The 11,455-nt window shown below is 32.4% G+C and overlaps 1 protein-coding gene across 4 annotated transcripts; it reads right to left on the bottom strand.

Annotated features, from left to right (window-relative positions):
- Nucleotides 1-7,311: 7,311 nt before the first annotated feature.
- LOC137808391 (Maf-like protein) lies at nucleotides 7,312-10,982 on the bottom strand. 4 transcript variants are annotated; one of them, XR_011080703.1, is made up of 9 exons: nucleotides 10,776-10,981; nucleotides 10,579-10,650; nucleotides 10,407-10,481; nucleotides 9,405-9,488; nucleotides 8,698-8,767; nucleotides 8,513-8,604; nucleotides 8,277-8,318; nucleotides 8,029-8,165; nucleotides 7,312-7,658 (listed from the first exon to the last, which is right to left on the bottom strand). XR_011080703.1 is itself a non-coding variant. In XM_068609469.2 (9 exons), exons 1-9 carry the CDS (start codon nucleotides 10,800-10,802, stop codon nucleotides 7,587-7,589), a joined length of 615 nt encoding a protein of 204 aa, XP_068465570.1. In that variant the 5' UTR covers nucleotides 10,803-10,982; the 3' UTR covers nucleotides 7,312-7,586. The 4 variants fall into 4 exon arrangements, 2 of the variants coding, with proteins under 2 accessions (XP_068465570.1, XP_090155868.1); XR_016519284.1 differs by having other exon boundaries at nucleotides 8,292-8,318; XM_068609469.2 differs by having other exon boundaries at nucleotides 8,029-8,109; nucleotides 10,776-10,982.
- Between the last annotated feature and the right edge of the window lie 473 nt (nucleotides 10,983-11,455).

Genomic DNA, 11,455 nt, shown 5'->3' with positions numbered 1-11,455 from the left:
AAAAATTTCTCATGCATCATGTTAATTTATAGCAGAGAGAGGGGTAGCATAGGAAGTGTGATGTGGTGAGGGAGTGTTTGGTTTGGTTTGGTCATTGGGTAGTCAAAAGTGGGCACGTGACAGTGGAAACAGTATTCTTCCACGGATCTGCCTTCTCCGATCACGAGGCTTTATTAGTCGCAAACCCAATACATCAAAACCTCTGTCTGTATCCGTATCTCTGCCACTGCCATCCCCCAAGGAAAATGGAATAGTAGTGTGTTAGTATAGCGTTGAGTGTATCTACCTTCCCACTCCCACGCTCTCTTCTCTTCCCAAACACGCTCTAATCCCAATACTCCTAATTAACCACATACCCCTACTCTACTCTCTCCTCTCTCCTTCTTCCTAAATACCATATATTAATTACCAAACCTTTCATATTCTCCACTCTTTTCATCTTTTCATTTCTTTCAAATCAAAACAAATATTCATTTCATAACAACCCTTTAATATTATTCTTATTATCAAAATTAATAAATTCACTACATACTACCCTGATCATCTATAACTTAGATGATAAAATGTCTGTATTTCAATTTACCTTTTATTTTGCTTCATTAGTTGTATTGGTAGTTTGACCGAGTCAAATTAAAATGTGTTGAGTCTTTAGCAGAATCAGTTCAAAATATAACGTGATGTAATTATAGGCATAGAAGATGCAGATGGTGTAAACTGATATATTGATGGCTTAACAAATGAATAAAAGTTTTAGTTTGGTTTTATTTTTGATGGTGACGTTGTTTGATGGGGTTAGTAATAGTGGACATATGTGTGCAAGCAAAGAGTTATTATTATTATGATTTGAAGTTGAAGAGAGGAATGAGCATTGTAGGATAGATAAGTAGATAACATCTCCGTTAGTTGTTATAGGCCGTTCAATCCGTCAAATCTGCAGGAACAACAACACAACGACCAGTTATTTCCATCCGTACTGTAGGAATCACGTGAATCCAAACACAAAGCTAAGTTCGTCAATTGTCATGATAGTAACCTCATGCCCCGAATCCAAACCCCCATCACACCAACATTGCTTTTTAGGAGCAGTTGCTGATGGGGGCAACAGTATTAGTAGCCGTAGATAGAAGAAGAAGAAGAAGAAAAACTGATCAAGAAGAGAAGATCCTGAGATTTGGATTGGTTTTTGGATCACACTGGGAAAAAGTAAGCCAAGAGAGAGAAAGAGATAAAGGTATCCCAAATGAGATACCCTGCAATCATCAAAGCAACTCTGCCTGGCTTCTTACTTGGCTTCTTATGTGTCTAGTCCACTAGACAACAACACATTTCTATGGGTCAAAGATAGAAACTCCTATACCAAAAAGAAATAAAGGCTCGCAAAAATTTAAAAATCAAATCCAAATAAATTACTAAAACCAACCAAAAATGTCTTCAAAATGAATAAAAAAACGCATAAGGGACCCCACATTCATCATGGCCAAACCCAACACACCCTCCTCTGGAATATCGACCCCATTCGATCAAAAGATTCAAAAAACATTCACGGAGAGAGAGAAAGAGAAGGAGAGAGAATCAGATCATCTAGAGATTGATGAACCATAGTTCGACAAACGGGGACGACCACCGCTTTCCAAAAGATGCTCTCTCTATTCGCTTTGTAAACTACGATTAGCCCAAGACAAGGCTTATGTTTTCATTTACACACATTTTCTACATCCTCACGCAACCTCATCTTACGTGGATCATACTCTACCACTCTCTCTCTCTTTCATACAGTTTTATCAAATCTTGAATACTTACTCTTTTTTAAAATCCTTCCATTAATCTAATCTAATAACCATACTTCACCACCCTCTTAACTTTTTACATTATCATTTTTTAACAGTATTCTAAAATGGTTTTATACATTATCTTCACCATATGCTACCATTTTTTCACTTCGAAGTTTGAGCCTTTCCTCTTCTGCTCTGTCTGCTTCGCATGTGACGTGTGAAGGAATGTATGTATCTATCTCTCGCATACTATTGTTTATCCTAAACAAATAAAGTTGCTATTAATCATTATCAGAGAGAACCTCGAACCAGGAGAAATATTTATATATATTTTGAGAACTGCATACTTTATAGAAATTGTTTAAAATTTAATGGAGTATAATGTAATTTCCTAAATAAATTAATGATATTTATGATGGTATTTTGAGCGTTACTGTTTTTATGTATAATACTGTGTAATAGTGTATGGGTTGAAGAGGAGAGTGTACGTGCATGCGAGTGGTGCAAGTAATGGTCACCGCCTCACAACCGCAGTTCTACACGGTCTTACATGTAATGCTCTCCCTAATCATGATTGTTGGATTTCATGGGACCCATCTGTCACAGTGTTTCACTTTCCCAATGTGAGTGTGATAAAAAAAGAAATAAAAATACTAATAATAATTACCAAATCGTATCTATCTAACACCTAATTCGACGAAAATCCTAAATGTGATTTACTGCCAACTATTAATATAATATTAACAAAATAATATCGTGAATCTAGATGCCACGTGGGTATCGTGGGAGGGATTTGGTTGCATGCATGCATGCAAATGTGTTAAATAACGCAGGTTAGCCAAAAAAAATTATATTATTATTGTTAGTATAATTATTATAGTACTAGGAGTAGCATGTAGTAGATATTACAGAGGAGTATAGTTATAGTGAGGAAGATTAAATAAAAAAGAGAATAATTGGCATGATAAACTTTGGGAACACATAAAATTGCATTCCTAAAAAGCAACAAGATACAACTGGAATGTCTGTCTTTCTCTGACTTGGGGGTTAGGGACAATTCACTTTCTTATAGTATATATTTTTGGTTGAAATGTGATCCATAGAGAGAGAGAGAGAGTTTGAATGGGTAGGGGGATTGGGATTGGTCTAGTGATCTTGTTGTTGACGGGATCTTGTGTTGGCAGTGGCAGGTAAGGCCTGAAAGTACCAAGATTGAAGAAATGGAATATGGAGAAGGAAAAGGATGAGAGGAAGAGAAATAAAGTGGTAAAACGAGGGTGGAGGCTGTGGACCAACGTTTAGAAAAGGAGATTGTATTGTAAGAGAAACCCCTATTAAGTCATGCTACCCTAAGAAAGTTGAGTTGTTGTCAGTATCATAACATCTCAGCCTACAAACTGTAACCTCTAATTGTCTCCTCTAAGGAGGTCTAACCTTTTGGTCAAAGGTGGTCTTAAACCACTGTGCATATACTATGCACCTTAAAAGACCATTTCTTTATCTTTTCATTTATTATTCTTAATTCTACTGTACGGGCCTCTCCATTATGTGGACTAATTATGCTAAAAGCTACTAAATCACTAAGTTTCTTCGTTTTTAATTAACCCTCAAGTACTTTGCTACACTGCCTAATTCATTGAGTGATCCCTTGCGTACTACCCACTTTTTCTTTTGTTGGGTGCCCCCATTTTTCAAAAAATCCAAAACAATATGGATGGAATTAGGATGCATTCTCCCATTCTGTCGAAGTAAATTCATTTTTCTAAAACAAAATAATGGATGGATTCTTCTGTCAGAGAAACAAAATTATGTATCCTTGCGTTTCTGACAAGTTATTTGAAGACTGACAAAATACAACACCGTTACAATTTTATAGATAACTGATAACCGTGTAGTTCTGAATTGATTACTTCAAAACATATATCAATAACTTAAGATGCACCCGTTGATTCATGTTGAGAGACAGCAAGGTTAAAAAAAAAAGACAAATAAGTAAATTATAACTTTGAATATTTGACTGTTTGGTAAATTAAATTAAGTTATTACTCAAAGTATTTTGTGTTGTATAATACATCATAATATATAATTAAGAATTTGCTATACTTTCCTTACATGTGTAATGTGATCAATGTGTTATAAATAGAAGAGAAGTTATAGAAAGGAGCTATAGAGCATAAGCAAATGTGTAAACAAATTCTAAGTTTTTAGCAAAGAAACAAAGAATGGGTCAAAATATATATATATATATATATATATATATATTTTCATTGAAACCTTTTGTCATTGTTGTATGTTAGTAATATGTTAACCTTGTATCTGGAATGAAAATTTTATCATTTTTAAGAGATTCAAATACATTTAATTTAAACGGATCTTATTTTAAATTGTTTTATTTTCTAATATTTTATTCGGATAAGGAAATTTAAATTTGGTGAATTTTAATTTTCTTATTTAGATAAAGTGTTTCAATCATAACCAAATTCTAAAAATTATTTAAATATTAAAATCTTCATTAACATCAACTGAAAAAGTAATATTTTTGACAATGTCTCGGTCTTAGTTAAATAAATAACACTCCAACCAAAATCGAACGAGAAACTATGAAAATCAAAACATGAATTTGAAAATATGAATTCTTACTTTTTAGATGAAATTTGAAATTGTCTAATTTTAAGCAATCCAATTACTCTAATAAAATTATAAAATTTTAATTTCTTTTGAAATTCATTACCCAAACAACACATTTTTGTTATAAAACATTTCAAATTCTCTAGAAAAAATGAATTACTCTCTTAAAATTCTCTATCCAAATACATTATAAGAGTTTAGGAACTGAAAATTAAATGAAACTATCAATTTTATTTATGTGTAACAAATAAGCTTTAATATGTCTTCACAAGAATAACCTCTTATTTAATTATAAGATTTACACTAGTACAGAAAAATTCATTAACAACGGTTAAAAAAACCATATAAAACCGTTGTTATTATAAAATCACATTAACGACACGTGTTAAAAATTGTCGTTATTCTACCAATATAATTATGAAAAAAAAATACATTTTTAAAGACAGTTCTAGTGGGTAACCGTCGTTATAAATTCTTTTTAAAGACGGTTCTAGTGGGGACCATTGTTAGAAGTATATATTTTTTAAAAATATTATTATATATATACTCTAATCCTGCATAAACTATCAAATTTCCATAACAATAATACATGTAATATCATAATTTAAATATGAAAGTCGTCTACAAAGTTCTATAAATATATGAAAAAGTTTTATGTCATTGTAAAGTGTTATACATGGGTTACCTTAAGGTGCATCCAAGTGAGTTTCTTTGTGCACTTGCACTTGCACTTCTCCTCCCACTCAACATGTTATATCCAGAATAAACACTGAAATAATAAGATTTTATGTTAGAACACACATAACATTATATAATGTAATGTATGAGTCATAAATTTGTGAATGTAATATAATCATCATGGTTTGATAAATCTCTAATTTATACTAGGAAGCATCATGCAAAATTTCTGAATTTTTTGACAAGTGTAAGTATGAGAACTAAAACGTCAAAATACCTAAATAATAGTTAATGGTGGATTTTTGGAATTTTGGTGGACCCCAATTTCCTTTGGCTATTGGCCAAGTCCAAATTTATCTCTCTTCTCTTCAATGCATGACTTCTCCATCAAATATTCACTAAATGAACTTTCCTCAAATCCTAAACTACTAACTATCAACACATAGATACATGCAATACGTTTAATGTATACAAATATTATCTAATTCATCATAAAATAAAATCCAAATTGTCGAGGATCGGACACCCTCAGACTCAGAATCAACACGTTGCATTCATAAATTTATTAAAAAAATTAAAATAAAATAAAAAAAAATAAAAATAAAATAAAGAATATTCAAACACTGGCAAGAAAAGTGGCGCAGGTGAGTGGTGAAATGAGGGAGCATAACCATCACTGCGAAGGACTAGTAGCGCGACGCAGCATCAACATCCTTTAGTGCAGAGCACGCGGTTTGAGAGTGGACAACAACTCCTGGAAACAATGTATATCTTTAACACTATTCACAATATAATCTAGTTTACATTATTGTTGAAACATAACTTAACTACAAGTCTCAAAATCACAGAGAAAAGAACTTATATGTTTACAAGGAGAAAAAAACAAAGAACCATAAACACAAGCATTGATATTAACTTCACATCTTCATGCAATGATCAAGAATTAAATAAGAAAGTAGTAATATTAAATGAAGTTACAAAATTAGTTAGTATAATAATAAAGAACTATAATTGATCATAAACTAAAATGTATTTCATGGTTAAATAAAGACATTTTATATTTAGTTCATTAAAACAAATAAATAAATGCATTTATACTTATTCTTGTATTTATTATATCTTTGTAAACATATATATAATATCATACTAAATTAACCAAGGATGCAAATGTATAACTTTATCATGCTCATAATATTAACAAATTAGGAAGATAAATAGTTAACTGGTGTGAAATCTTTATAACCTCAACAATAAAAATAGTTAATTTTTGTCACTATAGAACTCAAATAAAAAAAATTCAACAAAGAATTTCTTGACCATGTTGTAAACCATTAACGATGAATCAGTGAATTCATATAACCAACCGTGAGTAGTTGTCATCAACAATGCTAAGGACTTTATGCGATACAATATCTTTTAACAGACCACTATATTATTTGCTGATCTATGTTCTACTATTTAAAAAAACCCTTATCGATTCTCCAGGTACGCATTACAGATCCTTGAATTCAACGTTTCAACAGCTCAACAAGTTGACAAGTGTTATTGCTAACCTTGAATAATACATATTTTCAGGTACAATAGGGAGATACGTTTTACAAAATTAAGTAAACAACTATCGTAGGTTGAATCCTGAAAATCCTGATTCCAAAACGACAAGGGATCAATCTAGATATTCTTAGTTTAATATAAAATTATTTCTTAGAAGTGTTGATTTTTTTCTCATATGTTCTATTTTGTAGGTGCTGAACTTGGAAGCCATGGATAAATCTGGGCACTAAAAAATAGTTTGTTGTAGTGAATACACTGATGAGGATCTGCTTGAGGGATTTGATTGGTTGTATGCTTGACTAATGATTGCTATGTCATATTGTTCATGAAATGAGTCAAACAAAAAAGAACCTTCATAAACCGAACATGCCATCTTTAAAAGGCAATGACCACTGCATCAAAGAGGTGATGAAAATTAACTTAGGAAGTAAAAGAAATATAATTCTTGAGTCTGACATAAATCATCAACAAACTCATAAAAAATCAAAATATATCACTCTTCTTATAATAGGAGACTTCAACTGACTTTTAACTCTAATAAAATCTTTTCCAGATTCTCACCATGCTCACGAAGGAATTAACATTATTCGTAAAATTACTCATGTGAAAGTGAAAATTTCAGAGAATCTTTTAAATTACAAAACTACGCTGTTGATATTCAATCTCGGCCTGGAAAATGCAATTCAAAGAATGTAATTTGGAATGCATTCATTGGTATGAAGAATATGTAATCCAAAAGAGTGGATTGTTGATAAAATCCCGGGAGACTGAGCATTAAAGTTAAATAACAAGTATCTTTAGCTCGCCATAAATAATCAGTTAGTCTGGGGCATTCTTTTTAATGTTTTGACTAACAAGAATCTGTCAAACAAAACTTTTGAATGTAATTGCAGTAATATTCGCTGTCAGCCAGCGCACCGTATCCCTTGGAATATATTTGTAGCGTTGTTGGGACAGCTATTGAGCTTCCAATAAGAGTTTCTCTGTAAGAGCTTTGGAAAGTCCCATCACTGTATCAGTTGAGCCAACCTACCACAAGCATAACAGTCATTTTGTTAAAGAAAAAAATAAGAGGGACAAATCCACATTTACATCTGACCATTGTTAACATTTAAAAGACGCTCATCTAGAAAATTATCTCAATTGGCAAAGATGTGGAGAAAATGAGTGATAACTATAGATGCAAATATTTGCTTATTGTGGATATGAAAGAACTCCCCAAATAATGGCAACAAAAGATCACAGTGCCTTGATATTTATGGCCAAGAAAAAAGGTATAGAAAGTAGTGCTTATCATAAGTAGATTTGAAGCCAACAGTTCCATAAGGATCTTGTTTTAATGTGCATGCATATGCTTCTTCTGAGAGTGAGTATGTTGTTGAGAAGCACGATAACTTACTACTGCATCCACAAAGGGTAATGTCAATGGATGTTCCAGCATCAAACCTCCAGCAACGTTGAATGTAATTCCTTCGTCAATCTGAGAAGCTCCCATCAAATAAGAAAACTCATAGTATTCAGGTTGACTAGAATTTCCTGAAAGAAAGTTTCAGAAGATCATATGTTTTGAGAAACTAGTTAAAGTACTCTTTTCACCTTCATACTAATTCAGTGCAAGGGTGAAAAGTGTACTTCTAAAATGTTTACCAGACTATCAATGACCTCATCTGGAATTTCAAGGAAGTAAACCTGCCACAATAGTCACAAATGTTAGCCAAGTTATCAGCCCAGAGAAACATTGAATTAATCAATAAAATATGTCAATGAAAACAATGCAGCCTGGTTGGCAGATAAAAGAAGACTTGAGCCAGATGGGGTAAGGCGAACGTTCAAAACGGTGGTAAGACTTATTCATACAAAGAAGGCAATTTATTTTCTCGTACCTCTGCACTATCCCATCCCCCAACACGTTTTCCAGTTGCAAGGTTAGTTACTACAACAGATCCTACCACTGCTGCATGACTACCAGAGTATCCTGCAAATATTCGAATTTGTGAATGTTGCTGTTAAATCTGTCATTAACTGCGACAACAAAAGAAGGGAACTAAATCTGTCAATAACCACAAACCTTTGATGAATTCACGTGCTTCTTTTTCACTTGTGGGTTTTTCCCTGATGATTCCTTGATACACCACAACCTGCAAAATATTTGCAACAACACAAACAGTTTTACAACAGTCTTATTTTTTAACAAAACAAAAATCAGTACAAGGTGACTGGCTATATAGGATTCAGATTGTAACTTAAAGTTTAACCAAGGACATATAGTGTGAAACAGAAAATATGGTGATCCCAAACACAAAAAAGTGTACATGAAAAAACTGTCTAAGCCAAATCTATAGCTTGATTTTGCATTAAAATGGCATTTGCATCAAACAAGGTTAATACACGTAAAGGTAGAACTGAGTTTAATTTATTTTCTCTGTAGGTTCATAAATAACTAATCTGATTCATTATGAAAGTGAAAGGAAACTCAAGGCTTGGGAACATATTCCAATAAGCTTCTCTATGGAGGATTCCTTATCATTCTCCTAGATGTAACTTCTTTCCATTCTTTCAACTTAAAAATTATTTTATAAATATTAAGTTAGTTATATGATTGTAAACTGCAACAAGAATGTGAGCTGATTGGACAGCTATATCCGTAAAGATAAGTTTGCGGAGACCAGAACAGAGATAGAGTAGTACAGATATTATCCGCAAAAGGAAAACTAAAGTCATGCATTTGTTATCGATAATATATAGTTGAAACAAACAATAGTTAATACAGAATACCGTGTCTGCAGTAATTAATAGTGTTGTAGAATCATCTTCCTCCAATCGACCTCCAGCTGGGAGCCTTTGCACAATAGCATCAGCCTAATAAGAATATCAAGGTTAGAGTACTAAACGCACCTTGGAAGAATCAATAGATGATGAGGTTTTCAAATTGCTCTATACTTTCCATTATTTTATTTATTTAGCTTTTTTAGAAGCAGTTTCTGGATGGGTACATGACAGCCTGAAATCCTTCTTCATATTCAGTCACCACGATCAAATACAAAGACCTTAAATAAGTTTTGCATTCTTCTAAAATAAATATTACCAGAAATTAAGCAAAGATAAAAAATTGTTATGTTACTACCGGCTCTCATGCTTTACGGTGTCCTTTGTTTATGGAGATTAAAATTCAGAATAAACTGTTGCAGAAGAAGTTAAGGAAGATGCTAGAGTGCAACTCATCTACGTTTTCACCCCAAATAATTCAGTCACTTGTGTATCATGAAATTATCTGAAATAAATTTTCCACCCGCTAACAACAAACTACTAGAGAAAATCAAAATCATATCATCCCACACCATCTCGAATCCTCACCACCCTTTTTTCCACCTTCTCATTTTTTCTCATCAACCAAGTGAACTCTGAGCATTTACATAAAACACCAGTATTCTTGGATCTTTAAGTATCATGGATATAATATAATACTCAATAATCATCCACCAGCCACTGGCTACCTATAACTGCCGAATGCACTAGCACTACATTACTATAGAGATAGAGACTCTAATGAAGACTAATTTATCAACAAAAGAAATCGGTTATATCGCTTTAGAAAGTAAAGAGACAACTGTGGTGAAGGATTTCACAAAGTGAAACAAGAACTGAAAACTTTCATACAAACTCAGACCTATTCTTGGGGTGTAATTCTTATCCTACAGCCCGCCAAGAGGAAGTGATTGTTAGATTTGCATCCACTAATTAAACAATAAGAAGAAGAAGAACCCAAAAAAATCATACCTTTGCCTCAGCTAATACCATTACCAAATCTTCTGGCTTTTCCCTCCGAATACTTTTCTCATCAATGTCAGCAGTCTAAATTGCAAGCCAAGCCAAGCCAAACTCTTTCAATCTTCCATCACACTAATGAACTACGGTTAAACAATTGAAGCAAATACATCACAACACATACCATTATTGTGAACTCGTATCCCATCTCAGAAAGAATCTCTCGACGAGCATTGGAAGAAGAGCCCAGAATTATCTATTGAAAGATAACAAAATCACAGATTACATCAATTGCTTAATCAAAGAGGAAATGGGCCATTTATACAGAGTTGGGCAGGTACAGACATCATTTGAAACGTGTAAAGAGGAAACGGGCCAAACCTTGAAGGGTGGGTTTTCTGTAGGCATTTGGACGAACGCGTGATTTTGAAGCTCTTACCTGCACTTCCACCACATTCCAGAACTGCTTCCCAAACAACAGAAGGCTACAAAAACTACGATAAAAGGGTAATGGATATCAAAACGCTATGTCTCACATTGCTTCGCATCACCCATTAGATTCCGATGATTTTAAAAGGAATCTTTTTTATGGGTATGTTTGATAATAATCTAAATATAGACAAAAATTGGATACTAGGAAATATATTATTATTTTGGAAATAACAAAGTAAACTATAAGTTTTTTTAGTAAATTATTTTAAAATGTTAATATGAATAGTCATATAAAGTATACCTACTTATTAGAACAAGATTAGTAGTATATTAATTAATCAATTATCAATTAAACTCTTTTAATTATTTATCACTAATAATATATCTTAATTTCTTATAAAATTATATTTTTTAACTTATTTATCGAAGAATTAAAACCTATATATATGACAATATTATAAAAAGTAGTTATTTATTATTTAACACTTTAATATATTTTTTCTTTTTTATATATAGAAGTTACTAATTTATTATCGAAAAATCTTTTATAGGTGGACTTATCTGCGATACTCAACAAATAACTTGAATTTCAAATTCGGAAGGTCTAACTCAAATCTTTTAAGGTATTA

This window comes from Phaseolus vulgaris, chromosome 3, assembly GCF_051622355.1.
Source record: "Phaseolus vulgaris cultivar YP4 chromosome 3, ASM5162235v1, whole genome shotgun sequence".
Classification (NCBI taxonomy): domain Eukaryota; kingdom Viridiplantae; phylum Streptophyta; class Magnoliopsida; order Fabales; family Fabaceae; genus Phaseolus; species Phaseolus vulgaris.
This window is presented reverse-complemented; position numbering and strand designations above follow the sequence as displayed.

What these genes read in the sequence shown, in the direction of transcription:
- LOC137808391 (XM_068609469.2), bottom strand. Translation starts at nt 10,802, where the DNA reads ATGCCTACAGAAAACCCACCCTTCAAG. An exon ending in CAGAAAACCCACCCTTCAAG is followed by an intron (nt 10,651 to 10,775) that starts GTTTGGCCCGTT and finishes ATCTTTCAATAG; the next exon opens with ATAATTCTGGGCTCTTCTTC. An exon ending in GGGGATGGGATAGTGCAGAG is followed by an intron (nt 8,319 to 8,512) that starts GTACGAGAAAAT and finishes CTATTGTGGCAG; the next exon opens with GTTTACTTCCTTGAAATTCC.